The 18,338-nt window shown below is 39.2% G+C and overlaps 4 protein-coding genes and 1 long non-coding RNA gene across 8 annotated transcripts; 2 read left to right on the top strand and 3 right to left on the bottom strand.

Moving 5' to 3' along the window:
- Window positions 1–43: 43 nt before the first annotated feature.
- Window positions 44–4,220, bottom strand: LOC116061014 (phosphatidylinositol glycan anchor biosynthesis, class P). 4 transcript variants are annotated; one of them, XR_004896314.1, is made up of 5 exons: window positions 3,766–3,850; window positions 2,287–2,359; window positions 2,013–2,131; window positions 397–730; window positions 44–350 (listed from the first exon to the last, which is right to left on the bottom strand). XR_004896314.1 is itself a non-coding variant. In XM_031314831.2 (5 exons), exons 2-5 carry the CDS (start codon window positions 3,845–3,847, stop codon window positions 615–617), a joined length of 390 nt encoding a protein of 129 aa, XP_031170691.1. In that variant the 5' UTR covers window positions 3,848–3,856; window positions 4,077–4,220; the 3' UTR covers window positions 259–614. The 4 variants fall into 4 exon arrangements, 3 of the variants coding, with proteins under 3 accessions (XP_031170691.1, XP_031170690.1, XP_035853196.1); XM_031314831.2 differs by adding an exon at window positions 4,077–4,220 and having other exon boundaries at window positions 259–730; window positions 3,766–3,856; XM_031314830.2 differs by adding an exon at window positions 4,077–4,220 and having other exon boundaries at window positions 259–730.
- A 129-nt stretch (window positions 4,221–4,349) lies between these two features.
- On the top strand, window positions 4,350–9,507 carry LOC116061012 (RNA exonuclease 4-like). The gene is made up of 8 exons (XM_031314828.2): window positions 4,350–4,983; window positions 5,076–5,419; window positions 7,152–7,298; window positions 7,749–7,942; window positions 8,067–8,155; window positions 8,246–8,320; window positions 8,436–8,510; window positions 8,723–9,507. The coding sequence occupies exons 3-8, from the start codon at window positions 7,225–7,227 to the stop codon at window positions 8,864–8,866; spliced, it is 651 nt and encodes a 216-aa protein (XP_031170688.2). The 5' UTR covers window positions 4,350–4,983; window positions 5,076–5,419; window positions 7,152–7,224; the 3' UTR covers window positions 8,867–9,507.
- Window positions 5,288–7,178, bottom strand: LOC118494227. Its single transcript, XR_004896315.1, has 3 exons — window positions 7,097–7,178; window positions 5,996–6,001; window positions 5,288–5,445 (listed from the first exon to the last, which is right to left on the bottom strand). It is a non-coding gene; the product is annotated as an uncharacterized LOC118494227 (long non-coding RNA).
- Window positions 9,508–10,025: 518 nt separating the features above from the next.
- LOC116061008 (phosphatidylinositol N-acetylglucosaminyltransferase subunit P-like) lies at window positions 10,026–13,282 on the bottom strand. The gene is made up of 5 exons (XM_035997846.1): window positions 13,068–13,282; window positions 12,721–12,841; window positions 12,027–12,049; window positions 11,529–11,613; window positions 10,026–10,224 (listed from the first exon to the last, which is right to left on the bottom strand). The coding sequence occupies exons 2-5, from the start codon at window positions 12,836–12,838 to the stop codon at window positions 10,109–10,111; spliced, it is 342 nt and encodes a 113-aa protein (XP_035853739.1). The 5' UTR covers window positions 12,839–12,841; window positions 13,068–13,282; the 3' UTR covers window positions 10,026–10,108.
- A 199-nt stretch (window positions 13,283–13,481) lies between these two features.
- LOC116061011 (RNA exonuclease 4-like) lies at window positions 13,482–16,753 on the top strand. Its single transcript, XM_031314827.2, has 8 exons — window positions 13,482–13,973; window positions 14,066–14,409; window positions 14,497–14,643; window positions 15,094–15,287; window positions 15,412–15,500; window positions 15,591–15,665; window positions 15,781–15,855; window positions 16,068–16,753. Exons 1-8 carry the CDS (start codon window positions 13,749–13,751, stop codon window positions 16,224–16,226), a joined length of 1,308 nt encoding a protein of 435 aa, XP_031170687.2. The 5' UTR covers window positions 13,482–13,748; the 3' UTR covers window positions 16,227–16,753.
- The last annotated feature ends 1,585 nt before the right edge of the window (window positions 16,754–18,338 follow it).

Raw genomic sequence — 18,338 nt, 5'->3', positions numbered from 1 at the left:
AAACCTGTTCTTTATCGCCACCCAGTGGACAGGAATGGTTTTAGCACAGATAGAACAGACTTGTAGACAGGTTAGGAAGAAGTGCTGATTTCCCCTCAGTAAAATTACATGATATTCTTCAGATTATCACAAGTGGGAACCCTATACTGTAGATAATGTATAGTATCTCTATAAAGTGAGTTACCTGTGAGGGAAGTGAAAAAAAAAGGGAAGGCAGGTACCACGCCATAATAAATGATAAAACACAGACTTGGGCCCTTAATTGTAGATCAGTGTTGCAGGTTGTGATTTAGACCAATCAGATGAATGTATTTTACAATAAAATCATAACTAGTGGTATGCAGGTTAATTTAGGTTATTTGGTTAATTTGTTCGTATTGTGACGTATCACATCACATTCAACACATTACTGTTATTAACACACAAAGCACAACATTTTGTGTGTAAATCAGAAAAAGTAATTTCTTTGAGTGGATCTTCACCCCATGTTGCATTGTTCCTGGATAACTAAATAGAATCCTTCCTTTATAAACAAAAGGTAAACAGTTACACCATAATAAATCCCCTGCAGCTTCACCTCTACTCTGCATCCATCTAAAATCAGTCCCTGTTTGTTATAGCTTGGGCGACAAATAGAACATTTTGTTGACTTCACTGATGGAAACATCTTTCAGTCTGGGTATTCCCCCCTTGCGGCAGTCTGTTGTCCTCTGGCCTTGAGCATACACATCTGTGACAGAAAGTAAATATTAAAGGGCGTTAGGGTTGGGAAGTTCAGAACTCCATGAGAAAATCCTCTAAACATTTGAGTGTTTTCTCATGTCATGTGGCCCGATAATAGCAATTATCTACGACATGTCTTGTTTTGGTGGAACGTGTACGTTAGTGATGGCGAACTGAAGCTTTCTGAACCAGTTGAACCAATTGTATCGAAAAAGGTTCAATACTCAAAGCTTCAGAACTCTACGAGGACATCTGGTGGTGGAAGGTAAGGATAGCATTGTGTCACAAACTGTTTCACAGATATTATCCATGAATGTCTTTGAGTCGAAGATGAATATATTTTTAGTATGAATTCATGAATAAATAAATAATGACATAAATAACTAAGCCTATTTGGGACTTTGCATAAGTAAAAATGTAATTGCCTTCTCCACAAAAAAACAAACAAACAATAAAGTTAGGATTTTGGTTTGTTTGGTTTGTAAACAAATACATCAATTTGGGAGGGAAATGAATGAAGAACACATTGCACACACATTTCTGTGATTATATTGAGTACGTAGCCTAGACTAGAGCAACTTTCTACTCGCTATAAACTCTTTTATAAACTTTCTACTCGCTATAAACTCTCTTTTATAAACTTTCTACTCGCTATAAACTTACTTGCAATAAACTCTCTACTATAAACTCTCTACTGGCTATAATAATCGCTATAATAATCTCTCTATTAACTAACGTTCCTGACTCTGTTGACTCTTCTACTGCAACAACCCACAAAGACGCACCCAGTGAACCGCTTTGAATTCAACTTCGAAGCAGTCACGTGTGTGTGTGTGTGTGTGTGTGTGTGAAACGAAGCTTCGGACGTCACCGGTCACGTGATTATCACAAAACTAATCAAGCTCCGATACAAAGCTTCATTCCAAATTGGTTAATTTCTTCGATACATGCCTCGAAGCAGAGGTAGCAGGTTAACATCACTAGTGTACGTTCAAAGGTTGTTGTTTTGGTCATGCAACAGAAAACTCAGATTGGACAGATAGCGGTCTGGATTTACCCTGCACAGATCTGAGGAGCAGTTAACCATAGTCCTCAGAAATCAACCAGAGTTTAGAACGCCAACACAAAGAAAGCGGAATGTGATGGACATTCGGCCGAAAAAGAGACTAGGTATATTATAATCTCTAATTGTAGCACTAATTACTGAATAAGGGGGGCGGTAATGTTGCTACACTGGTGCATTGTCACCTAACCAGTAGGTCACAATGAGCCTATGGCAACATCCTCACCTGTGATGATGTCCACGGAGTCAAGTGGAGCCGTGTTGTTCATGTTCACTCCAAACAGCAACACCACAGTGATCACTAATGCAACCAGCAGATAGATTGGCACAGCAAGGGCCCAATATCTGCACAACAAAGACAAATGTTTCAGTTAACGGATCATAAAACTTGTAATGTGGTAATGGTGGTAATGTTTCCTGAGTTACATTGTTTTATTTAAAAGTCAAGAGAGGGGACTCGTTTTTTTTTTTTTACAATCTGGTCAAAGGTTTCTACTTACTTTTGAGGCCAGTAAGTGAGCCCTATTGAATGAAGCCACTCCTCTGGTATATATGCCCACAGGCAAAACAGAACTGTGAAGAGAATAAAGCAAAGTAAATGTCATATTGCAGTCAATGACACACACACACACACACACACACACACACACACACACACACACACACACACACACACACACACACACACACACACATGCAGTCATGTGAAAAAATTAGGACACCCATGCTAAAGTTGACTAAAAAGAGGAATACAAAAATCATCTTTTGGAAATTGATGTTTAAGGACACCAATTTTCTTTGTGAATGAATAATGTAGCGTAAATAAATAAATAAATGTTCTTCCTTAACATACAGGGGGCATAAGTAAGTACACCCCTATGTTAAATTCCCATAGAGGAAGGCTGATTTTTATTTTTAAAGGCCAGTTATTTCATAGATCCAGGATACTATGCATCCTGATAAAGTTCCCTTGGCCTTTGGAATTAAAATAGCCCCACATCATCACATACCCTTCACCATACCTAGAGACTGGCATGTGGTACTTTCCATAAGATCATCTCTCAATGCAAATCAAACTAGCTATTAGGCTAACTGAAATAAAAATTCACAAAGAAAATTGGTGTCCTTAAAGATTGAATTTTTCCTCATTTCTTTAATTAAGGCATTAAGATCAATTTCCTAAAGATGCTTTTTTTATTCTTCTTTTTAGTCAACTTTAGCATGGGTGTCCTAATTTGTTCACATGACTGTACACGCTCTTGTCGTCTTTAATAAATATACACTGTATATCCCACAGTATGTCACAGAAAAACAGTAAATAAAAATTGTTGTTATATTTGTAGCTGTTTCTGAATTGACCTCAAGCTAAACACTCTGCACAAAATGTCAAAAACATGCAACAATGGCCACAAATTAAGAGTCTTAACCTCGTTTCTTTTTAAATTCTGTTCTGGCTGCAATTGTTTTAAGCCCACTGGAATGTTTTTTTTTTTTTTTTTTAATAAGAGGGACAATGCTCATTAATCAACAGCAAAGCAACTGTAAATGAGCCAGATTTAGCTCAGCAGGCAAATTTCCATCTGTTGTCCCTGACCAGTTTGAAAATGGCAACCTAAAATAAATTAAATACAATAAAATGACAATACAGTCAACATATAAGAGCAACATACCAACATTCAAAAACAAACAGCAATGCACAACAACAAGTAACAAACACAACACATCATCATACAACAAGCAACATGACAAAACAAATCTGCAGGCAGGCAGCAAAAGTCAACAGGCAGTCAGCAGTCTAATGTGCACATACATTATCTGGTTATCAATGAGCCAGTTCTTCAGCTGACCAGTAAAAGAACGATAAGTAGTTTGTGTTGTATGTGTACATGGAAATTATGTGAATGTCTCTGCTGGATTTTCCATTTTAATTAGACATGTTTAACACTTTAATATTGGAAGAGTGAAATGACAATACTTACAGAAGCCAAACTGTGAGCCGAGGAAAAGGACAAACCCATAAATGGCCCTCTCAGGCAGAGGAGAGGGAGATTTTGCCACCATTATCTGAAACCACAATAAAACAGAGAAAGGTACAATGAACAAGTGTCACAATTTTCACAAAATTCAAAGACTATTATATATAAGGCTTCAGTCCCAAAGTTAGCTGGAGTTACAACTTATAAACACGTATATGTTTGGTTTATCTAGCTATCAGCTAACATTAGTAACTTTAGCTAGCCAACGTTAGTAGCCCGAGTACATCTCTCTGAGCATGTTCCTGGTTATTTACCAAGATGTCCTCGACAAATACGTCACGAAGTATTTATCCAAAATGTGACAAAAGAATAATTAAAAAAACAAAAACCCGTTAAAATCTAAATTTCAATCGAAACCGTTTTTTATACTCCAATTTTTTCGTGCTGCTGTCAAACATCATAGACTGTCAAACATCGATCATTATGCCTACATTTGGTCCCATATGATTTTCGGTCCGATGTGAAACGTTTGACACAAAACGAGTTTCCGCATTTGGAATAAGAAGTAAAAGAAAAAGCTATTTTTTTTAACGTATTAACATATAAATCGGAGTTAATTTTAGTTGAAAACTGCCCCATAGTCGGTGAGATTGTTTAGCTTAGTAAGATTTCGTTACGATTTGTTTTTATTGTTTTCACCGGACACATTTGGCTGCTGCACATCTCGGAAATACACATTTCAGCATGGCTTTGCAGCACCTGAAGTCTACTGATCAATTTTCTCAGCAGTCAAGAAAAACATCCTAACAATTTATCTGCGTCGGTTCGACCACACGGTAAACGTACTTATTTGTTGGTGAGAAGGCGTAACTGTTACTTTTTTCTTTAACGTTACCTGGTAACCAAGTGTCGAAGCTCTGATGGTCCAGCGTGGCTGAGTACGGTTAGCAGACTTAAACCAAATAAATGTAAAATATTTCACCGAAAGTGGCCATAATGTCAAAGGTGAAGGCAAAGAAAAAAAACTTCACTGCTAAAACAAAACAACCCACGTCCACAGAGAAAATATGCACATCGAAAAAGAGAAGGAAACGGTGGATGGAAGTGAAGTTTAAACAGATAAAGCCACCACCCAAGATCCGAGAAAAAGCTCCAGCTCAGCAAGCAGTACCTCCGAAAGATAGCCTGCAGTTCTCTGCTAACTGGAAGGCATTACAAGAGGTTTGTCTTTAAAATAGTTTTGTCTGTCTCTGTAGCTTGTCAACATGTCACATTCAGTACTTTTGTTCAAAACCTTGCTCATCTTTCCACAGGTGTTAAAGGCCAGTCAACCGGAGAAGAAGCAGCCTGTGACACCAAAACCTCCGAATGGTGCTCTGCAAAAACAGGAGGCTGAAGAACAATCTTCTAAAAATATTTCCAAGAACAATGTCTCTCCCAGACGCACAGTGTCTCTCCCAGACAACAAAGTGAAGCACAAAATTGTTCCTCCAAAAAGTGTTGCCCCTAAGGACTCACCGGTGAACTCAAAGGTTCCAGCTGTCTCAGAGACAAAACCGTCTGCTGCTCCAAAAAGGAAAAAGGACAGTGGAAAGTCAAACGGCGAGCAAGCAGCCAAGAAAAAGAAACCAGTGGTTGAAGAGAGGAAACCTACAGAGTAAGTATACACAGAGCTAAATTCTGCTATACAGTGCCTGACAAAAGTCTTGTCGCTTATCTAAGTTGTAGGAACAACAAATAATAACGTGACTTGTAGTTGATCAATTGGAATCAGAAATGGTTTATATGAAAGGCAAAGGCTTCTGGATTATGCTTATTATACCAAAATAAAGGTTTGTATCATTCATTGAGTTTTATCATTGAATTAGGACAGAAAGGTCAGATTTGGCTTGGACAAAAGTCTTGTCGCATACAAAAATACAGTAATGTACGGTAGAAATTATACGTTATTGTGAATACACAAACATGCTACAATAACATCAGAGCATACGTAAAGTCATGGTGCCTTGGAAAAAAGAAAATGAGCTTGGAGGACTACATCCATACGTCTCGGCAATGACTCAAATAACGTATTGATGAAGTCATCTGGAATAGCAAAGAAAGCAGTCTTGCAGGACTCCCAGAGTTCATCAAGATTCGTTGGTTTCATCTTCCAAGCCTCCTCCTTTATCTTATCCCAGACATGCTCAATAATGTTCATGTCTGGTGACTGGGCTGGCCAATCCTGGAGCACCTTGACCTTCTTCGCTTTCAGGAACTTTGATGCTTAAGTATGACAAGGAGCGCCATCCTGCTGAAGAATTTGCCCTCTCTTGTGGTTTGGAATGTAATGGGCAGCAATAATTTGTTGATACTTCAGGCTGTTGATGTTGCCATCCACTCTGCAGATCTCTCGCACACCCCCATACTGCATGTAACCCCAAACCATGCTTTTTTCTCCACCAAACTTGACTGTTTTCTGGGTGAATCTTGGGTCCATGCGGGTTCCAACAGGTCTTCTGCAGTATTTGCAGCAATTGGGATGCAGTTCAATGGATGATTCATCAGAAAAATCAACCTTCTGCCACTTTTCCACTGTCCATCCTTTCACCAAGCTGTGGGCCTTTGCAAATGCAACACACTTTTTTAGTTGTCTTCTGTTTAATGCTGGTTTGTGAGCACTAATTCGGCCATGGAGGCCACTGCGTGAGAGAATTCGACAAACTGTTGTTATAGATACAGGGGTTTCTGGTGGCCAGCCCAGAAAAAGGGCTGGCCCTGGACTGTCGAAGCAACAAACGGTCCTCTCGAACAGTTGTCTTATGGGGGCTGCCTGACCTGGACTTGTCATGAACTTCACCAGTTTCTTCAAATCTTTTTCTTATCCTTTCCACTTGACGTTTGGATACACTGAAGATGTCTGCCACCTCAGCAGCAGACTTGGTCTTCAGGCTCTTGATGATCAGCACTTTGGTCTGTGGTTGAATCTTTGGCATGTTGTGAGAGGTCAGGTTGCACTTCACATGAAGGTCTGGTGTGCTGGAGTTCTTTTTATACACACCCAGGAATGTGTTAATTACAGTATTTGTCACAGGTGAAACTCTAATCTGTGATTGGTTGAATCATATAAAGACACGACAAGACTTTTGTCCAAGCCAAATCTGATATTTCTGTCCTAATTCAATGATAAAACTCAATGAATGATACAAACCTTTATTTTGGTATAATAAGCATAATCCAGAAGCCTTTGCCTTTCATATAAATCATTTCTGATTCCAATTGATCAACTACAAGTCAAGTTATTTGTTGTTCCTACAACTTAGATAAGCGACAAGACTTTTGTCAGGCACTGTACTGTAGGTGAAGAGGAATTGTGGCTGCTAACTTCTTTCTGTTCTGTGCTATTGCAGAGCGGACCTTTAGTTCGACGATGTAGACCCTGACGACATTGAGGCAACAGTGGGAGCAGAGGCAGCGGAGATCATGAGGAAGAAGCAGGGCATTCACAAAAACAAGGACACAGAGAGCGCCCTGGTCAAGGAGAAAGCCTTTGAAGGGTGAGTGAGGACAAAGTCTGCGTCATTGTGTAGCCACACTGATGTGCTACAAAAGAGTTCATGTCATACTGGTAAAAGTGTAATGACTGTTAAGTTATTAACTGAGAAATCCAATCGGTTACAAGTTGCAACCTGAATGCAGCATTGCCACCAGTCTAGCTGCAGTGTTGTCTGTGCCTTTTTAAAAAGGACCATTCTGCTGTTTTTGCATATGTTAGTCTGATTTTAGTGCATAACATTGCCAGCAAAGATACATGTCACAATATAGACAGACAGGAATAAAAAATGTTTTACCAGAGTCTAATTCCTCACATGTGTACACATACTATTCCAATAAAGCTGATTCTGAGTAACAAAAACAGGGACAACAGTTCTTCCTCAGGCAGGTTGACGTAGTAGTGACGACTGTCCTCTCTCTTATCGCCCTGTTTGCCAATGGCCAACTGTTAGCCTCACCAGAGCCGTGGCCATTGATTGTGAGATGGTGGGAGTTGGTCCTGATGGAGAGGACAGCATCTTGGCTCGCGTGTCCCTCGTGAACCACTTTGGGAAATGCATCTATGACAAATTTGTGAAACCCACAGAGAAGGTGACAGACTACAGGACAGCTGTCAGTGGCATCCGACCAGAGGACATCAAAGAGGGTGAGTCATGGAGGTAGTTTTAATGAACAATAAACAACGATGTGAGAATCTGAAACACATAATAGCTTAACACTTTCATGTACTGTTAGACCATAATTCATTATCCATGTTTGCCTCACTGCAGGAGAGGATTTACAGACTGTGCAGAAAGAGGTTGCTGAGATCCTGCAAGGCAGAATTGTGGTTGGACATGCCATACACAATGACCTAAAGGTAGCCTGGATGTCCTATCTGAGAGGGAATTACAAACATTTTCAAAATAAATGTAAGCACTTGTGAACCAAACTTAAACTCCCGTTTCAGATTTTACTCTTGGATCATCCAAAAAAGAAAATCCGGGACACTCAGAAGTACAAACCTTTTAAGAAAGCTGTTAAGGTATTTATACCACTTTAAAGTTGACATACCATGCGCCAGTGGACCTCCCTGGACCAATTCTCAGAATCAGTGTTTTATTTTGTGATTTTATTTTATTTTTTTAATTGTTTTTTAGAGTGGTCGACCCTCGCTGAAACTCCTCTGTAGAGAAATACTCAACGTTAAGGTCCAACAGGGTGAACATTCATCTGTAAGTCTTAAACACAAACATTGCTCAACTTAATGTTTTCAAACTGTGACACATTCACACCCACCTCTAAAAAAAATTACGTAATAATGCAATGCCTTTCACTGACATTAATAACCATTAGAAAACAAAAAAATTACAAAGAATACCTATTAAAACATGTAAATGTAGCATCTCGGACTGATCTCCCCCCCTCTTCTTTCACTGTCCACCAGGTCCAAGACGCACAGGCCACCATGAGGCTCTACACAATGGTGAGAAAACAGTGGGAAGCAGAGATTAAAGCCAGTCGCAACAACAAAGACTCATCCAAGAAGAGTGTGAGAAAGCCCAAGAATCCCATGGGTCTATGTATTTAGAACACATATGCAGGAGAACAGGTTGTCTGTGGATTAGAGCAGCCCTGAGTGAAATGAGGTTTGGAAAGATGTCCAGTTAAAGTGTTTTGGACCGGTGGCTCGCCAGTCAACACATTTCCAGGATGTGAAAGACTTGATTGTTCTTGCCAAGATTCACATAAAGCCAAGAGTGTTCTGCTTGAGTATCCCAGACTGTGCCTCACACAGGGATTGCAACATCTGAGAGATCATGGAGCTTTTATTTACACTGATCCTTACAGCCATTTCCTCAAATATTCCCAGAACATCATTTCCCAACATGTTATTCCCAGCAGTCAGGAGGCAGGTGTTCAAATCATCCAATCCAGAGGTCATGAGAACTCAAAATCGTTTGTCCATTAGCACGCAGTCTGTTATTTTAGCATGACGGTTCCAGTGTTATATACGTTGTTTTAGATCTTTGGTTTCTCATGACCTGGTTTGTAGTAATGTGATTCCTGGCTGCCTTAAATGTTTTAAAAAGTAATAAAACAATTTATTTCTGTGTAGCTATATTGTAATTATTGTATGTAGGCTATATCTCCTTTTTTGGCTGTTTTTTGTCTCAACATGGCAACAATTCCTTTTTAATGGCTTTATGAAGTAAAAAGATATGCAAAATTCCTTCTGTAAAAATCTTTGACTCAGATATGGCAACAAAATGAAACACGTTAGTTGAGTGTGCTTCATTTGAATACTTAAACATTACATTTCAGAAACTTGTAATACCAAAAATAATTGTCTTAAAGGTCCAGTGTGTAACGTGTTTAGTTGTTCATTATCAAAATCTGTGTTGCCTGTTCACAAACTTGTCCTTTTTAATGAATATTTACCTCCACCATCAATTCCAAGTATTTCTTTTGGCTTGAAATTTTACATTTGCATTCGCATGAACTGGGGTAGACACTCCATATTCATGCGCCATCTTGAAATACGTTAGCCGGTAAGGGACATACAGGACATACTGTGCTGCCTTTCGCGTTTTCGCTGTCACATGATAAACTCACAGGTGCTGCTAATGGGTATCGTAGCTTCCCGGCCTGGCAAGTTTGAAGAAGGAAACCTGGAGGACCGCACATTTTCAAAATCCAAATTTCAGGAACAGGAGTCTTCTTCACCCAGAAAAAGAAAAAGGAAACAAACAAAAGGTAAACAGTTACACCATAATAAATCCCCTGCAGCTTCACCTCTACTCTGCATCCATCTAAAATCAGTCCCTGTTTGTTATAGCTTGGGCGACAAATAGAACATTTTGTTGACTTCACCGATGGAAACATCTTTCAGTCTGGGTATTCCCCCCTTGCGGCAGTCTGTTGTCCTCTGGCCTTGAGCATACACATCTGTGACAGAAAGTAAATATTAAAGGGCGTTAGGGTTGGGAAGTTCAGAACTCCATGAGAAAATCCTCTAAACATTTGAGTGTTTTCTCATGTCATGTGGCCCGATAATAGCAATTATCTACGACATGTCTTGTTTTGGTGGAACGTGTACGTTAGTGATGGCGAACTGAAGCTTTCTGAACCAGTTGAACCAATTGTATCGAAAAAGGTTCAATACTCAAAGCTTCAGAACTCTACGAGGACATCTGGTGGTGGAAGGTAAGGATAGCATTGTGTCACAAACTGTTTCACAGATATTATCCATGAATGTCTTTGAGTCGAAGATGAATATATTTTTAGTATGAATTCATGAATAAATAATGACATAAATAACTAAGCCTATTTGGGACTTTGCATAAGTAAAAATGTAATTGCCTTCTCCACAAAAAAACAAAGTTAGGATTTTGGTTTGTTTGGTTTGTAAACAAATACATCAATTTGGGAGGGAAATGAATGAAGAACACATTGCACACACATTTCTGTGATTATATTGAGTACGTAGCCTAGACTAGAGCAACTTTCTACTCGCTATAAACTCTTTTATAAACTTTCTACTCGCTATAAACTCTTTTATAAACTTTCTACTCGCTATAAACTCTCTTTTATAAACTTTCTACTCGCTATAAACTTACTTGCAATAAACTCTCTACTATAAACTCTCTACTGGCTATAATAATCGCTATAATAATCTCTCTATTAACTAACTTTCCTGACTCTGTTGACTCTTCTACTGAAACAACCCACAAAGACGCACCCAGTGAACCGCTTTGAATTCAACTTCGAAGCAGTCACGTGTGTGTGTGTGTGTGTGTGTGTGTGTGTGTGAAACGAAGCTTCGGACGTCACCGGTCACGTGATTATCACAAAACTAATCAAGCTCCGATACAAAGCTTCATTCCAAATTGGTTAATTTCTTCGATACATGCCTCGAAGCAGAGGGTTCACGGGTAACATCACTAGTGTACGTTCAAAGGTTGTTGTTTTGGTCATGCAACAGAAAACTCAGATTGGACAGATAGCGGTCTGGATTTACCCTGCACAGATCTGAGGAGCAGTTAACCATAGTCCTCAGAAATCAACCAGAGTTTAGAACGCCAACACAAAGAAAGCGGAATGTGATGGACATTCGGCCGAAAAAGAGACTAGGTATATTATAATCTCTAATTGTAGCACTAATTACTGAATAAGGGGGGCGGTAATGTTGCTACACTGGTGCATTGTCACCTAACCAGTAGGTCACAATGAGCCTATGGCAACATCCTCACCTGTGATGATGTCCACGGAGTCAAGTGGAGCCGTGTTGTTCATGTTCACTCCAAACAGCAACAGGGGTTCTTTCCATAAGATCATCTCTCAATGCAAATCAAACCAGCTATTAGGCTAACTGAAATAAAACCATGCCAGTCTCTAGGTATGGTGAAGGGTATGTGATGATGTGGGGCTATTTTAATTCCAAAGGCCAAGGGAACTTTATCAGGATGCATAGTATCCTGGATCTATGAAATAACTGGCCTTTAAAAATAAAAATCAGCCTGCCTCTATGGGAATTTAACATAGGGGTGTACTTACTTATGCCCTCTGTATTTTAAGGAAGAACATTTATTTATTTACGATACATTATTCATTCACAAAGAAAATTGGTGTCCTTAAAGATTGAATTTTTCATCATTTCTTTAATTAAGGCATTAAGATCAATTTCCTAAAGATGCTTTTTTTATTCTTCTTTTTAGTCAACTTTAGCATGGGTGTCCTAATTTGTTCACATGACTGTACACGCGCTTGTCGTCTTTAATAAATATACACTGTATATCCCACAGTATGTCACAGAAAAACAGTAAATAAAAATTGTTGTTATATTTGTAGCTGTTTCTGAATTGACCTCAAGCAAAACACTCTGCACAAAATGTCAAAAACATGCAACAATGGCCACAAATTAAGAGTCTTAACCTCGTTTCTTTTTAAATTCTGTTCTGGCTGCAATTGTTTTAAGCCCACTAGAATGTTTTTTTTTTTTAATAAGAGGGACAATGCTCATTAATCAACAGCAAAGCAACTGTAAATGAGCCAGATTTAGCTCAGCAGGCAAATTTCCATCTGTTGTCCCTGACCAGTTTGAAAATGGCAACCTAAAATAAATTAAATACAATAAAATGACAATACAGTCAACATATAAGAGCAACATACCAACATTCAAAAACAAACAGCAATGCACAACAACAAGTAACAAACACAACACATCATCATACAACAAGCAACATGACAAAACAAATCTGCAGGCAGGCAGCAAAAGTCAACAGGCAGTCAGCAGTCTAATGTGCACATACAGTATCTGGTTATCAATGAGCCAGTTCTTCAGCTGACCAGTAAAAGAACGATAAGTAGTTTGTGTTGTATGTGTACATGGAAATTATGTGAATGTCTCTGCTGGATTTTCCATTTTAATTAGACATGTTTAACACTTTAATATTGGAAGAGTGAAATGACAATACTTACAGAAGCCAAACTGTGAGCCGAGGAAAAGGACAAACCCATAAATGGCCCTCTCAGGCAGAGGAGAGGGAGATTTTGCCACCATTATCTGAAACCACAATAAAACAGAGAAAGGTACGATGAACAAGTGTCACAATTTTCACAAAATTCAAAGACTATTATATATAAGGCTTCAGTCCCAAAGTTAGCTGGAGTTACAACTTATAAACACGTATATGTTTGGTTTATCTAGCTATCAGCTAACATTAGTAACTTTAGCTAGCCAACGTTAGTAGCCCGAGTACATCTCTCTGAGCATGTTCCTGGTTATTTACCAAGATGTCCTCGACAAATACGTCACGAAGTATTTATCCAAAATGTGACAAAAGAATAATTAAAAAAACAAAAACCCGTTAAAATCTAAATTTCAATCGAAACCGTTTTTTATACTCCAATTTTTTCGTGCTGCTGTCAAACATCATAGACTGTCAAACATCGATCATTATGCCTACATTTGGTCCCATATGATTTTCGGTCCGATATGAAACGTTTGACACAAAACGAGTTTCCGCATTTGGAATAAGAAGTAAAAGAAAAGGCTATTTTTTTAACGTATTAACATATAAATCGAAGTTAATTTTAGTTGAAAACTGCCCCATAGTCGTTGAGATTGTTTAGCTTAGTAAAATTTCGTTACGATTTGTTTTTATTGTTTTCACCGGACACATTTGGCTGCTGCACATCTCGGAAATACACATTTCAGCATGGCTTTGCAGCACCTGAAGTCTACTGATCAATTTTCTCAGCAGTCAAGAAAAACATCCTAACAATTTATCTGCGTCGGTTCGACCACACGGTAAACGTACTTATTTGTTGGTGAGAAGGCGTAACTGTTACTTTTTTCTTTAACGTTACCTGGTAACCAAGTGTCGAAGCTCTGACGGTCCAGCGTGGCTGAGTACGGTTAGCAGACTTAAACCAAATAAATGTAAAATATTTCACCGAAAGTGGCCATAATGTCAAAGGTGAAGGCAAAGAAAAAAAACTTCACTGCTAAAACAAAACAACCCACGTCCACAGAGAAAATATGCACATCGAAAAAGAGAAGGAAACGGTGGATGGAAGTGAAGTTTAAACAGATAAAGCCACCACCCAAGATCCGAGAAAAAGCTCCAGCTCAGCAAGCAGTACCTCCGAAAGATAGCCTGCAGTTCTCTGCTAACTGGAAGGCATTACAAGAGGTTTGTCTTTAAAATAGTTTTGTCTGTCTCTGTAGCTTGTCAACATGTCACATTCAGTACTTTTGTTCAAAACCTTGCTCATCTTTCCACAGGTGTTAAAGGCCAGTCAACCGGAGAAGAAGCAGCCTGTGACACCAAAACCTCCGAATGGTGCTCTGCAAAAACAGGAGGCTGAAGAACAATCTTCTAAAAATATTTCCAAGAACAATGTCTCTCCCAGACGCACAGTGTCTCTCCCAGACAACAAAGTGAAGCACAAAATTGTTCCTCCAAAAAGTGTTGCCCCTAAGGACTCACCGGTGAACTCAAAGGTTCCAGCTGTCTCAGAGACAAAACCGTCTGCTGCTCCAAAAAGGAAAAAGGACAGTGGAAAGTCAAACGGCGAGCAAGCAGCCAAGAAAAAGAAACCAGTGGTTGAAGAGAGGAAACCTACAGAGTAAGTATACACAGAGCTAAATTCTGCTATACTGTAGGTGAAGAGGAATTGTGGCTGCTAACTTCTTTCTGTTCTGTGCTATTGCAGAGCGGACCTTTGGTTCGACGATGTAGACCCTGACGACATTGAGGCAACAGTGGGAGCAGAGGCAGCGGAGATCATGAGGAAGAAGCAGGGCATTCACAAAAACAAGGACACAGAGAGCGCCCTGGTCAAGGAGAAAGCCTTTGAAGGGTGAGTGAGGACAAAGTCTGCGTCATTGTGTAGCCACACTGATGTGCTACAAAAGAGTTCATGTCATACTGGTAAAAGTGTAATGACTGTTAAGTTATTAACTGAGAAATCCAATCAGTTACAAGTTGCAACCTGAATGCAGCATTGCCACCAGTCTAGCTGCAGTGTTGTCTGTGCCTTTTTAAAAAGGACCATTCTGCTGTTTTTGCATATGTTAGTCTGATTTTAGTGCATAACATTGCCAGCAAAGATACATGTCACAATATAGACAGACAGGAATAAAAAATGTTTTACCAGAGTCTAATTCCTCGCATGTGTACACATACTATTCCAATAAAGCTGATTCTGAGTAACAAAAACAGGGACAACAGTTCTTCCTCAGGCAGGTTGACGTAGTAGTGACGACTGTCCTCTCTCTTATCGCCCTGTTTGCCAATGGCCAACTGTTAGCCTCACCAGAGCCGTGGCCATTGATTGTGAGATGGTGGGAGTTGGTCCTGATGGAGAGGACAGCATCTTGGCTCGCGTGTCCCTCGTGAACCACTTTGGGAAATGCATCTATGACAAATTTGTGAAACCCACAGAGAAGGTGACAGACTACAGGACAGCTGTCAGTGGCATCCGACCAGAGGACATCAAAGAGGGTGAGTCATGGAGGTAGTTTTAATGAACAATAAACAACGATGTGAGAATCTGAAACACATAATAGCTTAACACTTTCATGTACTGTTAGACCATAATTCATTATCCATGTTTGCCTCACTGCAGGAGAGGATTTACAGACTGTGCAGAGAGAGGTTGCTGAGATCCTGCAAGGCAGAATTGTGGTTGGACATGCCATACACAATGACCTAAAGGTAGCCTGGATGTCCTATCTGAGAGGGAATTACAAACATTTTCAAAATAAATGTAAGCACTTGTGAACCAAACTTAAACTCCCGTTTCAGATTTTACTCTTGGATCATCCAAAAAAGAAAATCCGGGACACTCAGAAGTACAAACCTTTTAAGAAAGCTGTTAAGGTATTTATACCACTTTAAAGTTGACATACCATGCGCCAGTGGACCTCCCTGGACCAATTCTCAGAATCAGTGTTTTATTTTGTGATTTTATTTTTTTTTTTAAATTGTTTTTTAGAGTGGTCGACCCTCGCTGAAACTCCTCTGTAGAGAAATACTCAACGTTAAGGTCCAACAGGGTGAACATTCATCTGTAAGTCTTAAACACAAACATTGCTCAACTTAATGTTTTCAAACTGTGACACATTCACACCCATCTCTAAAAAAAATTACGTAATAATGCAATGCCTTTCACTGACATTAATAACCATTAGAAAACAAAAAAATTACAAAGAATACCTATTAAAACATGTAAATGTAGCATCTCGGACTGATCTCCCCCCCTCTTCTTTCACTGTCCACCAGGTCCAAGACGCACAGGCCACCATGAGGCTCTACACAATGGTGAAAAAACAGTGGGAAGCAGAGATTAAAGCCAGTCGCAACAACAAAGACTCATCCAAGAAGAGTGTGAGAAAGCCCAAGTTTCCCAAGAACAAGAATCCCATGGGTCTATGTATTTAGAACACATATGCAGGAGAACAGGTTGTCTGTGGATTAGAGCAGCCCTGAGTGAAATGAGGTTTGGAAAGATGTCCAGTTAAAGTGTTTTGGACCGGTGGCTCGCCAGTCAACACATTTCCAGGATGTGAAAGACTTGATTGTTCTTGCCAAGATTCACATAAAGCCAAGAGTGTTCTGCTTGAGTATCCCAGACTGTGCCTCACACAGGGATTGCAACATCTGAGAGATCATGGAGCTTTTATTTACACTGATCCTTACAGCCATTTCCTCAAATATTCCCAGAACATCATTTTCCAACATGTTATTCCCAGCAGTCAGGAGGCAGGTGTTCAAATCATCCAATCCAGAGGTCATGAGAACTCAAAATCGTTTGTCCATTAGCACGCAGTCTGTTATTTTAGCATGACGGTTCCAGTGTTATATACGTTGTTTTAGATCTTTGGTTTCTCATGACCTGGTTTGTAGTAATGTGATTCCTGGTTGCCTTAAATGTTTTAAAAAGTAATAAAACAATTTATTTCTGTGTAGCTATATTGTAATTATTGTATGTAGGCTATATCTCCTTTTTTGGCTGTTTTTTGTCTCAACATGGCAACAATTCCTTTTTAATGGCTTTATGAAGTAAAAAGATATGCAAAATTCCTTCTGTAAAAATCTTTGACTCAGATATGGCAACAAAATGAAACACGTTAGTTGAGTGTGCTTCATTTGAATACTTAAACATTACATTTCAGAAACTTGTAATACCAAAAATAATTGTCTTAAAGGTCCAGTGTGTAACGTGTTTAGTTGTTCATTATCAAAATCTGTGTTGCCTGTTCACAAACTTGTCCTTTTTAATGAATATTTACCTCCACCATCAATTCCAAGTATTTCTTTTGGCTTGAAATTTTACATTTGCATTCGCATGAACTGGGGTAGACACTCCATATTCATGCGCCATCTTGAAATACGTTAGCCGGTAAGGGACATACAGGACATACTGTGCCGCCTTTTGCGTTTTCGCTGTCACATGATAAACTCACAGGTGCTGCTAATGCTGCTAATGGGTATCGTAGCTTCCCGGCCTGGCAAGTTTGAAGAAGGAAACCTGGAGGACCGCACATATTCAAAATCCAAATTTCAGGAACAGGAGTCTTCTTCACCCAGAAAAAGAAAAAGGATATGGAAAAGAGCAAGAGACCGGCTTTTTGAAGTGTGAAGGCTACCGTAGCTGTAATACGTACTTTGAACTGCGTGGTGCAAGAGAGTTGATTGCGATATATGATCTCAACGCTAGATGGGAGAAATTCCTACACATTGGACCTTTTAATGTAGGCGATCATTTGGGAAGTTAAATGGTGATATCTACTAGTTAAACCTTTAACCCTATTCACCTGAAGTGTCTAACCTTAATAGATCATAATAATGTCAGAATTCACTAGATAGATCAGATGATCATGATCATCTTTACAATGATAAAATAAACGTGGCTATCAAATAAAATGGAATAAACTACTCACTCAGGAACAAAGGCAGAAACCTTGAGTGTCATCAATTTAAGTGCAAACTGAAAGAACTCAATGTGATCTCCACTTTACTTTAGAAGCATGAACTGTCTTTCCTGCTTCAAATGTTACTGTACTTTGTTATATGGTTGCCTTTGGTCTCAGAAGCAAAATGTACCCTGCCCAGGCTGTTTGAATATACTTTTAATATCATAAAGCATCTTAACACTCCATCAAACAGGCTTTAATCATTATTTTAATCAAATCCAGTATTGTTTTAGACAATCTCATCCATGCCGGAATTGCTGTGGTTTTAATTTGGTGATAAGATTGTGGTGCAATAGAATAGCAGAGATGACTCCTCACTGGATACTGGACTGTATGTGCAGCCAAATATGTCATGTCTCCCCCTTGTGGTTAAACATTTAAAGACAGGACGAGTCAGAAGAAGAAGATGAGAAGACGATACAGAGTAGATTTATAATTTATAATTTTATAATTTATACTCTTTATTGATCCCTAATAGGAAAATTACAATTTGCACTCTGTTGTTATTACACACAGGCCTGAAATATACACACACTCACACACACACACACACATATGCTCAGGTCCTTTTACATGC

Source organism: Sander lucioperca, chromosome 22 (assembly GCF_008315115.2).
Source record: "Sander lucioperca isolate FBNREF2018 chromosome 22, SLUC_FBN_1.2, whole genome shotgun sequence".
Lineage (NCBI taxonomy): Eukaryota > Metazoa > Chordata > Actinopteri > Perciformes > Percidae > Sander > Sander lucioperca.
This window is presented reverse-complemented; position numbering and strand designations above follow the sequence as displayed.

Bases quoted from the DNA above. Each gene is read 5' to 3' on its own strand.
- LOC116061008 (XM_035997846.1), bottom strand. From the start codon at position 12,838: ATGGTGGCAAAATCTCCCTCTCCTCTGCCTGAGAGGGCCATTTATGGG. The intron at 12,050-12,720 runs GTTAAACATGTC...TATTTATTAAAG, and splicing joins CACTCTTCCAATATTAAAGT to ACGACAAGCGCGTGTACAGT. The intron at 10,225-11,528 runs GTGAGGATGTTG...TTTCTGTCACAG, and splicing joins CTCCGTGGACATCATCACAG to ATGTGTATGCTCAAGGCCAG.
- LOC116061014 (XM_031314831.2), bottom strand. From the start codon at position 3,847: ATGGTGGCAAAATCTCCCTCTCCTCTGCCTGAGAGGGCCATTTATGGG. The intron at 2,360-3,765 runs GTAAGTATTGTC...TTCTCTTCACAG, and splicing joins CGGCTCACAGTTTGGCTTCT to TTCTGTTTTGCCTGTGGGCA. The intron at 731-2,012 runs GTGAGGATGTTG...TTTCTGTCACAG, and splicing joins CTCCGTGGACATCATCACAG to ATGTGTATGCTCAAGGCCAG.
- LOC116061011 (XM_031314827.2), top strand. From the start codon at position 13,749: ATGTCAAAGGTGAAGGCAAAGAAAAAAAACTTCACTGCTAAAACAAAA. The intron at 14,410-14,496 runs GTAAGTATACAC...GTGCTATTGCAG, and splicing joins GAAGAGAGGAAACCTACAGA to AGCGGACCTTTGGTTCGACG. The intron at 15,501-15,590 runs GTAGCCTGGATG...CTCCCGTTTCAG, and splicing joins CCATACACAATGACCTAAAG to ATTTTACTCTTGGATCATCC.
- LOC116061012 (XM_031314828.2), top strand. From the start codon at position 7,225: ATGAGGAAGAAGCAGGGCATTCACAAAAACAAGGACACAGAGAGCGCC. The intron at 8,156-8,245 runs GTAGCCTGGATG...CTCCCGTTTCAG, and splicing joins CCATACACAATGACCTAAAG to ATTTTACTCTTGGATCATCC. The intron at 8,321-8,435 runs GTATTTATACCA...ATTGTTTTTTAG, and splicing joins CTTTTAAGAAAGCTGTTAAG to AGTGGTCGACCCTCGCTGAA.